At 37.8% G+C, this 10,797-nt stretch overlaps 1 protein-coding gene across 1 annotated transcript in view; it reads left to right on the forward strand.

Annotated features, from left to right (window-relative positions):
- Positions 1-9,486, forward strand: part of rab11fip2 (RAB11 family interacting protein 2 (class I)) — a 48,419-nt gene extending 38,933 nt beyond the window's left edge. The window contains exon 7 of the mRNA XM_088305213.1: positions 9,368-9,486. Within this exon, the coding sequence (XP_088161339.1) occupies positions 9,368-9,379 (12 nt within the window). The 3' untranslated portion in view covers positions 9,380-9,486. The remainder of the gene's footprint in view (positions 1-9,367) is intronic.
- Positions 9,487-10,797: the final 1,311 nt, after the last annotated feature.

Raw genomic sequence — 10,797 nt, forward strand, 5'->3', positions numbered from 1 at the left:
ACAATTTAAAATGCTTTACCAAGTTGCTGTAAGGAAAAATAAAATACTTATCAATGTTTTCTAAGAAGAAGATACTTCCCCTTGTCACTCTCATTATATAGAGACCTACTTGCTTAAGGGCATCTCAAGAGCAAACAAAAGGCAGGCATTTCTCCAACATTTTTTTTTACCTTTTTTTTAACCTTTTATTTATTTATTTGTTTTTATTATTTTTTTTTTTATTAATTCGCAGGGACTTGAACCGCAACCCTCTGCTTATTATAGTTGTACTCGTTACTGGTACTAGTGTATAAATACTGTATTACATATTGGATGTAAATTGCCCAACTTTAGCAGCTTGCAATGTTCCAAAATGTACTGAAGACATAATAGTTTATAGAACCTGATGCATCTGTTATACCCACATTACATTATCATTACCAAGCTTTCAACGGATTTATCCATCATTTTGCCCTGTAAAACCAGCATCTTATAGGTGAGTTAATTTGGACTCTTGGATCACAATCTGCCAACCTTGGGGCACCACTTGCTCCCCTATCCAAACACTCATCAGCTGAAGGAGGTTATCGTTGGGCTGGACAATCTGTCACCCGGCCATGGGCAGCCAGCAGGACACAAGGGCCATTTAATTAGGCCTACTGCTCCTCTGTGGTGTGAAAGACTCTCGGGCCCCTTTGATTCCCCGTTGCTCTCCCAGCAGGAAGTGGTTGGTGATAATTGACACAGGATTTCCTTGTTAACCAGCAGCAGACTCTGTGGATTAAAGTGACAGAGATCTCCAGAAGAAAGTGGGGTGTAGATAAGGGGAGGGGGGGTGCAGTGGGGGAGAGGTGGGGGCGGCAACTATTTACCACTCTTGAAACCAGAGAGGAAATAGCAATACCAGACTGGTGTGCAGTCCTGCCGAGAGATGTCGCCCCCACTTATCTTCGCCATTTCAGCTTGACTGATCAAAGATTGGCTTTCCTTAAAATAACCTGAGCTCAAGGTTGACTACATGCTCTCATGCCAAAATTTTTTAATTTATTTATTTATTGAGGTGGGGGGTGTTAAATTATCAGTTTAAAGGCTGAGGCTGCTTGTGAGGGACAGGCAAGATAATCTCATTTTGTTTGTACAATTATACTCTGTCATGGAATAAAAGCATATTTGCAAATTACGTTTCTGCCTACTGTGTACCGATTGGGTCTCGAGCCTTGCAATGCACGCAGCAGTTGTACCCAGTCGGCTGTGCGACGGTAACGTAGCATTCAGTTGATATAATCCACTTTATGCATCACTATTTTCCTTTCTGCTTATCCAAGTGCAATTTGACAACAAGAGTTGCCCTTGGAATGTTTTGTATATCACTATCAAGCTTCTTTCATTCAAGGGGCAATTGACATTTGTCTTTTAAAACCAGACTTTGTAAACCCACAAATAATTTTAATGAAAACATTTTCATTCTTACTCTTAATTCCGAAGCATCCATATATCAATTCTATAGCCATTGTGGTCCAGTGCACAAAAATGAATCTTCATGAACTTGAGTGCTTGACATATTTACTCATGCACCTGCCAAAACTCAACTTTGCTGAAATGGCCAACCTGCCCAGAATGACCCAAATGTGGAGTAAAACTTCATCTGGTCACTTCCAAGTGTTTACTGAATGAGGTGATGGCAGGCTGCCAGCAGTGGGCTGGGGTCACCAGCAGGTCTATCATATAAATCAAATGAGAAATTCCATTCTCTACTATCCCCAAGCCCATTCATTTATGCAGCTGTAGATCTGTGTGAGAAGAAAAAAAAAGGGAAAAAAAGATGTGTGCGTGTGTTTGTGTGTGTGTGTACATTAATGATATGGTGTTGTATTATTATACCTCATAGTAGGCCGACCCATTTTTCACTTTTGGTTGCAGAGCTGCATTCATCAATGGTCAACAGCAACTGTTCATGCAAGGGCCATTTACTTTAAAATGTGGGTCTTAATTATGAATGGATTGCGTTAAAATCAACATACTATTTGCAATGGTAGGAAATATCGACTGGCCCCCAAAAAATTGAAGCCTCAACCATGCTGTCCTATCAGCTATGTTATTATACAGATGTAAATATGTTGTAACGTGATCAATTGTTTAAATAAACATACTGCATCTTCCGGACTATAAAGGGCACCTGTATACAAGTAGCAGCAACTCTTTTTAAGGAAAAAACAAAAAAACTGACATACAACCCACACCAGGCTATAAGCCGCAGTTTTCGATGTTGAAAAAAAATTGTTGTTTACTGCATGTACAGAACGATTTTCTACTGTGCATATAAAGGTTCTTAAACAGATTGTTAAAACAGTGCCTTTAACACCGCAACAACTTTGCTAATTAAAACAGAACAGACCCAGAAGAAGAAAAAAAATGGAGATTTATTTAGTGCATTTTCTGAACTATAGAACGCCACTATTGGTTAAAGAAAAATCCACAGAAAAGCTGCACTGTTGTATTAGCCGCATGGTTCAAAATATAGGAGAAAAAAGTAGCGGCTTATAGTCCGGAAAATACAGTACATTGAAAAGGATTGATAGAGCTTATATAAATGTACATAATTTAGTCTGAAATAGTATCAAATAATCACCATATTAGATAGTTTTATGGAAATAATGAAAAATATAGGTAATAAGAAAATTGGAAATGAGCCCGCTTAAATGATGGCTCACTTCCTGTGTTGGTACGCCACCTGTAAGTTTCCTGTGGATGTGGTTCCAATGTAGACACTTAAAAATGTGAGTGTTGCATGTCTTCTTCCTCCTTTCTACATTGAGCTCAACAAAAGGCACAGACAAGATACATGGATCCTTTTTGTTAATGCAGTGACGTAAAGTGATCACCAAAACAGGTCAACAAACTCATGTTTACATGACAAGGCTGAGTGCACTATAGTGTACAAAAATATGAACAGCAAACTCCCCTACTTAAAATGAAATGTATTAAGAAAAAACGTTCCATTTTGGTTCATCACAAGTCCACTGTGGAGTCCAGAAATGAGTCGTACCAATGTTTAGATACTTTATTACATAAAAATGCTGCTGAGGCTTTCCTATCTGCGCATCCTTTATAGGTTCTGTATCTTAGCCACGCTCCCTAAGACTTCAATATGTGAGCATTAACACACTTCAAGGTCCTTGATTTCTCCACACGAATTACTGGGTTGCAACCAGGAGGAGAAGCTGGAGATTTGTTCCTGAGTAAACAGGATGAAGGTGCAAGCAATCAGAAAAGCAGCACATGGACCACTATCGTGAAAACACAGAAGTCTAGAGTAAGATTCCGTCATTTCCAAAATCATTGCTGCTTTTTTTTTTTTTTTTTTTTTTTTTTTTCCATCAACAAGCAAGTAAACTCTTGCCTCATGGCTTTGTGTTCAACTAAATTGAACTGATTATGTTTTACTGAACATGTTTGCTACTCTAATAAAATACTTTTGAGGACAATATCATCTCTGTTAGCAAATGAGACCGAAATATTGAAGTGACAAGTGAAAGTAAGTAATAGGACAGATTTGATCATTAAAATAAATAAATAAATAAATATTCCCATGTACTACTTATTACTGTAATTATTACTTTTTTGTTATCATGACAAGCACTATTTCTTAAAGGGGAAGTAAATCCCCAAAAGGTATTTGCAATAAAATGTTCTATGCGCTTTCACTCGTCTATACATGGCATTCTCATTAAGATTGTGTTTGTGGACTATCGGTTGAGCAGCAAATTCCACCTGTTTTTAGCCATGTCAGGGGGCAGCCATTTTGTCAATTATGTTGACTGAAAATGACATCATAATTTCTCACGGCTCAGGTAATTACTAAACAAGGCTCACATATTTTTTGAAGCTGAGCCATGATTGGTTGTTAGCTGACCCTTGAGCAACTGTGATGTCATTTTCAGTCGACAGAAGCGACAAAATGGCCACCCCCTCAGATGGCTAATAACGGATGAGTATTGCAGCTGAACTCATATTCAATGTTAATCAGATTGCAATGTTTCGACTAGTAGGCCTGCATAGAACATCTTCCTGTAAAGAAATGTTTGGCGACCCTAATCCACCCTTCTGGTGATCCAACATTTGTGCACCAGTATCTACAATACATGTTGTTAAACAAAACGGTCATCTGCTAGTAATCATGTTGGCAACAGTTTTGATTGGTTGATTGACTGATTAATTTCCTGTCTTCAGTACATGTGTTTTTTTGTCCCCGCTTGCAGGATTACATCCAAAACATCAGCTTGATAAAACTATTACTTTTACAAACACACAAATAGATAATAATATACAATTTTTAATTTACATAATTTTATAGTTAACAATACACATCATTTGGTTCATTATAACACTAACTCATCTTAATTTGTTATTTTGGGTGATGTGGTTCAGAAATGGGTGGCAACGGTGCATAAGTTGTTTGCACGTTTGCCTCACAGATTTTCGGTTTCAAATCCAGGCTCCTCCCACATTACAAAAACATGCATGTCAGGTACATTGAATAGGGTGAATGTAAGTGTGAATATGTGCCTTGCGATTGACTGGCGACCAGTCCAGGGTGAACCACATCTTGCCCAAAATCAGCTGGGATAGAAAACAAATGGATGACTCAGGCTTGCTTTCCTGGTCATAGCGTAATAAACAATTTATCACATCAATGAATGTATTTAAATGTGAACTAAAACATTTTGCAGGTAAAGAAAGCTAGGCATATTCTTCAGATCTTGATGAGGAAATGAGTTGAAGGGAGGAGAAAGTCATGACCCCGCTTGGCCACGCCACCTTGGCCAAAGGATTAACCAAACAGCGGCCACTGACAAACGTTAAGGAAATCAGAACCATATGCTTGAAGGGAGGTATACTGTGGCGATTATTTGTTTTTGGTAAATTAATGAGGACTAATTGTTAATGCCATTACGTCACGGGAAGGGCAATGGGAAGGGCAGGGGTAAAAGAAAAAAAAATCAAGGAATGCTGCCCATCAATCGTCTTTGAATACCACAGATGTTGGGCTCACTCCCTGCAGAAGATTAACCAGGAGCAGACCAAGCACTAATGGAACATTACCCATTTAACGTATAAATCACATGTGTATATTACAACAACAAAATAAATGTAACCAAATAAAAAATAAAGATATTTCACTGGATTCAACGTATATAATCATCAGCTTTATTTTCTGTGACCGAACAAGTGTAGTCGCATTCTGTCGAGAAGATGGTCGCTCGAGCGCTTCACAAGTGATTTAGGAGACAGCAAAGAAGCTTTAGAGAAGGAAAACAAGTTCATTACACTTTCATACTTGCTTATCACTCCCCAGAGAGGCGTCCATGAAGTCAGTGAAGTAAACTAGCAGGCCTCATTCTTCCTACAAAAAAGTTATGCGACAAAGCCCTCGGTTGAACGCGTCATTTACATTTCTTAAACTGAGACCCCTTGACCTCAAAGTCTCTGGGGTCACTACTTCATTTCAACCTGTTTGTGTTACTCGGGTGCTCACCAGGCACAAGTTTCATGCTTTCCTTCGAATAGCATAAGCCGGTTTTGTACGTGGAAGTGTGTAGGTTGCAGGGGTGTTGTGATGGCAAATGATTACAAATGTCTCCGTTCTAGCATAATTGGATCAAGCTGACTCAGAGCTTATTGAACAAGATCTCGGTTGTTTCAAAGCAGATGGATTAACAATTAAATTTGTTTGGTAATTCCGTGCAATACACCTTGAAAAGACAATAAGGCGCATTAACTTGAATAAATTAAATTCTTTCCACAGGGAATATCATTAGTGGGGAATTTGTACTTAAAGCCTCCCAAAAGACTTTGTCTTACGTTTCATCTTTTAAATAAAAGAAAACGTCTGCACTGGTATTCTCTGATTTAATGACACTTTGAATATGTGTTATAGTTTGTATTTGAGTTTAGTTCATCTCATATTTTATTAAATCTGTTGCTCATGTCATTGTAAATGTAAATATTATATGTTGGCTGCTTAATTAAATTCAAATCGTGCAAAAAAAAAATAAAGTTGGTAATTTCAGCACAATCTTCAATAAATGTCAACGTCAAATCACAAAAAAATAAAATAATTTCTCTTTTTTGTGCCATTGTTTGTTACTGATATAATTCCAGAACTCTGAAATTATCCCAACACGTCTATCTGGGGTGAATCTGAATTGTGAATTTATTTTTTAATGTATCATTTTAAAAATATATACAGTTTTTTTCTTCTGTGGGTTCTTTACATAATATAATCTTAGAATTTTTGCATCAGAATTTAAGTAGACAGTAGAATACATTTCCATTTACTTGCTATTTTATGCCAACTAGTGGTCTTTTTTTTTTTTTTTTTTTTTTAGTTAACGTAAACGTATGGTAATATTCCACAGTAAGCTTGGAGAACGAAATCAGACTTTAGGGTTAGATTTTGGCAGTCTGTGCTGTATTTATTGCTACTTTTTTCTTTTTGCACCTAGGAACGGTTTCAAAGAAATGTCACAATAATAAAGTGTGCACTGTATATGTTTATGTGGAGGATAGATATCATAAATATGTGTGTGACTTCACTCTAACTGCGTACCAGCAATACTTTTCCCATTAAAATCAACTGTCAGCCTGTTAAAATAGTGCCTAGCCTCCCAATTTCCACTGCAAAGGTGAGACCTCGCTTTGTACAGCCAAGCTTGCAGGTAGCATATTAGCTTGACAGAGAAAAATATCATTTGTCCAAATCTTATTTTAAAGCACAATGAATGTCATCTTGTGTTGCGGCTCTTAAACTGAAAGGTAGTTGGCCTCGCTTGTTAATATATGGGCGCACATGGTGCTGGGCGAATGTTTTACGATGATGGCAGGCCACCACCTGGTTAATATTAGCATCCTCCTTCTTGTATACTTGACATTCCTCACATCATTTTCTATTTGATTCATCCAACATTGTTTAGCAGAAGATGTGAAAAATCTAGTTTTATCAAACCAAGGAAGTTGCGATAACTGGAATGGGATAAATGCATGCTATATTTTATACATGATAATGCTGCAAGGTCATTTCATAGATAACAGTTCATAATGCAATAATGTTGTGGTCCTGATTTACAGTTATCCTCATGAGGTTTGTCATCTGTGTATGATTCAGGCTGTGGGACTAACCCATTTCATGTGGCGAAGCTCATCTGAGAACTTTATTTGTAAAGGCTGGTTGGAAGTCAAACAGTAATTCATACTGTGTGTTGGACTCTGTCATCCAAATGTCTTAGTTAAGCTTGTTATCTTGGTATCTAAACGTAACATTTATAAAGGCAAGTCATCCCGCAAAGGTATGCAATGATCAGCTCATTTGATTATCGTATTCTGCGCTGACAAAAGTGAGGCTATGCGTCCAAAAGGGATTGAAATGAGTTTGCCCTGATCCCTCTTGGTGAAACTTGTCACAACCGCTTGCTTCCGAACTGGCTTGTGCGCATTTTAGTCCTTGATAATAAACCAACAGCTGTAGAACTTACAAATGCTTCAGCAGAGTTAATTGAGTAAATTGAAGCAAGCTGCAGAGCCGTGCTGATCTACGATCCCCTGTTGAGGGCCCAGAAGGGAGACAACAGATTTACTGCGAGGACAGTGGGCGGCCTTTTGTTGGGGCCCTGGTTCACGGGAAGTTTGAGGTCAATCAGGATTAAAATGTTTTAGGGAACAAATGAAGTAATTTGAGCACAATATAAGGAGTGCTCTGCCAAGCATTTACCCGGGATCCAGGTGAGATTTATTTGATTTTAAGCCCCATGTCCCCTTTTCATCTTTGTATGTACCCCTTCCCTTATTATTTGGGATTTATATAACACGAGGAGTAGACCTTTTTAACAAGCTCTTTAGTTCTGGTTGACATAACTGAGCAAGAACAATGAATACAAACGGATACTCCAGAGAAAAAAAAAATCTCTTTCTCTTGAGGAACTTTTGAAGTGTTTTGAATGGAGATTCTTGTAGACTGCAAACATAGATCCGCTCTGTTTTCTTTATTTTTAATGATCAGTCAAACATCTTGCATTACAGTTAACACTCATTGTCGGCTTTTTCCTCATCTCTGTGTCGCTTCCAATGTGAGCACAAATGTTCCTCGCTTTGCTGGATTTACACTGTATGTGGATTAGAATCTGATATGAATCCAGTCATGATATTGATTGAAAATATAAATGCATGTAAATATCTTCATGTAACTATTTTAGAATCAACACATCCGGATTGGAAACCAAATTCCTCTCGCCTGTAAACACTTCTGTCGCTTAAAATATTAGTGGTCCCACGCATGCTCAAGTCTCCTTAGTGAACCCGACCTCACGCTAGAAAACTAGTTCAATTAAAACAACTTAAAACTTAAAAGAAGGATACCATGTCAGTAACTTGATTTTTTATTTTTTTTTTTCAGAATGAATGACATACATGGAATATCATGACAGAGCCGATATACAGTATCTTGTCAATGTGAGCCTGACTGAAGTATAGCACACAACATTCCCTCTGCTAATCAAAACTAATATAGTGGAAGCGTGGAGGCGGTGGAAGCGAAAATGATACGAATGAAGGTTTCAGCAGCACCCAGTCGGCAAAAGTTATGGAGATGTATGTGACGGGAAAAAAAGTTGGGGACCACTCCTGTAAAATGCAAGCATGTACGGAACTTGTGTATACATTTATGGCATGTGTCCATGGTAGTTGTTTCTGGTGTTTAGTAATTGTAAACAGTAATATCAGATCACTTGCATCACTTAGATGTAAAAAAAAAAAAATTAGTCAACAAATTGCATTGGAGTTGAGCATTTCCGATGCACAGAGTCGACTCAGTCCAACATGAGGCGAGGGGATTCAGAATGTTCAGTAGCCGTCTATCAGATTCATTTGAAGTAGGGGCTTCGCATTTAGTTACAAGGGTCAAGAGTTTGATCCTCATCCTGGTTTTCCTTCTGACGAAATGGTTATGGTGGTCCTCCTGTGCAATGATTGTGTTAAATCGAGCATAAAAGGGGAAATAGTTGGGGCCCCAAGAAAATTGTGTGTGAGCACGTGACTGATGCTCTGCCTCATGAGGACTGAGGGCGTCACGGTGATACTTGCACAAAACCGAAACGTATTTACATGAACTTGACTTATGTTTTTTTTTATTTTGTCATTTCTTCTTTATTTGTATTTTTTCTATTATTATTAAAAAAAAATGTTTTCAGTGAAAACAACAGTTTTTAAAAAATCAAGATAGCTGGAATTCATTTGAAGTTTTTATGCAAAGTTGTTCTTAAGCCAGAAAGGAATGCGTCTAACGTTTTTTTTTTTTTTTTTTTTAATTTATTTCCTTTTTTTCCCCCTGTCTTAGACTGCCATGTGATTTGGAAGGAGACAAAGGCGAGACGTTATTAAGAATCTGGGTTTGGAACACTGGAGTGATGGAGCAAATATGTCTTGATGGCTCAGGCGTACCGCATTGGAAACAGCTGCTAGTGATTTCTCAAGTATTTCCTCGTGTGACTCAATTTAATATCAATATAGTGTAATATGGAAGAGCTTGCTTGTTTTTATGACATACAATAAATTAAAGACGATATAAAGCCGTAAGGACTCAACTTTTACCAAAATCTCAGTGGGACTTTTCTTACAAATCTCAATACACTATAACTAGTCAGATCTTAATATATTTTTATGGTTACTAGAATAGTGTTATTTGTATATTTGTATTAGTGTGAAATGTGTATGAGGGCCAAAAAAAAAAAGAAACACTGACATGGTACTAATTATTGTTTGGGTGGCAGGCTTGTGCAGCCCTAGTGACAACACGATGGAAAATATTTCAGTTTGGTTAAGTTCGGTCGAACATTATCGTCTGGCTTTCAAAATTATATTAACAACTTGCTCTATTCCAGTTTTGCTTCGCTATTTTGCTGGTTTTCTTGCTATTTTTTTTCCTTGTAAGGCGGACCAGTCAACAGGGTAGATTTTTTCGACATTTTAACATTATCTGTGTTAGGGCAAAATCTTTTGGCTTGAATAGCATTCAGTAGTGCAAGTAAACCTAAACTGTTCCCTGTGAGTGCTTGTTGGGGAAACGAAAGAAAGTAAAATCTGTTCCTCTTAAGATGTGTTTTGACTTCTGAGTCACTTGATCACATATTTAAAAGGAATTTAAAAAACAGTTTAATTTGTGGAAATATGTCAAATCTCTGAACCCCGCTAAAAAAAAAAAAAAAAAAAATCTCTCAATGATTAATCAGATTTTAGTTTTTAGAGAGCTACTAATTGCTCTCACAGTCCTTGGAAACAAAAACACACACTCACACAGGTCCATCTGTCTAATGAGGATTTTCACCAGCCAAAATAAAGCATAAGGTTTTACCATCACAGTTGATACAAAATATTCGTCTCTTGTCAAATCATATTTACAAGCCAGTCTTTTTCGTGATCCTTATTGAGAGCCCAGAAGGCTCTTGGTCTTATCTTGGACAAAATATGTGGACCATATTGCATGTCCTCCAATCATGAGTGATAATTAGTCATATTGTGTCAATGGGCTGCCAACTACACCATCTTTTGAAGCCTTTCACGCCGAGACGCGGCTAACAATTGGCTCACAGCTCCTACATTCATTCATACAGTAGTCGCAGAGCCACAGCATGGGGGCTTTGTGAAGAGGAGGGAGTGACACACACACACACACAAAGCAAAACATGTTAAGAGAGAGCAAGCGCTAGAGAGGAAAGATATTTTGGTGGTGGTGGGGTGGGCGGGAGAAATAGCAGGCCAAACTCGTTT

The sequence above is a fragment of the Idiotropiscis lumnitzeri genome, chromosome 9, assembly GCF_059441095.1.
Source record: "Idiotropiscis lumnitzeri isolate Australia: NSW breed Sydney's pygmy pipehorse chromosome 9, RoL_Ilum_1.0, whole genome shotgun sequence".
Taxonomy (NCBI): Eukaryota; Metazoa; Chordata; class Actinopteri; order Syngnathiformes; family Syngnathidae; genus Idiotropiscis; species Idiotropiscis lumnitzeri.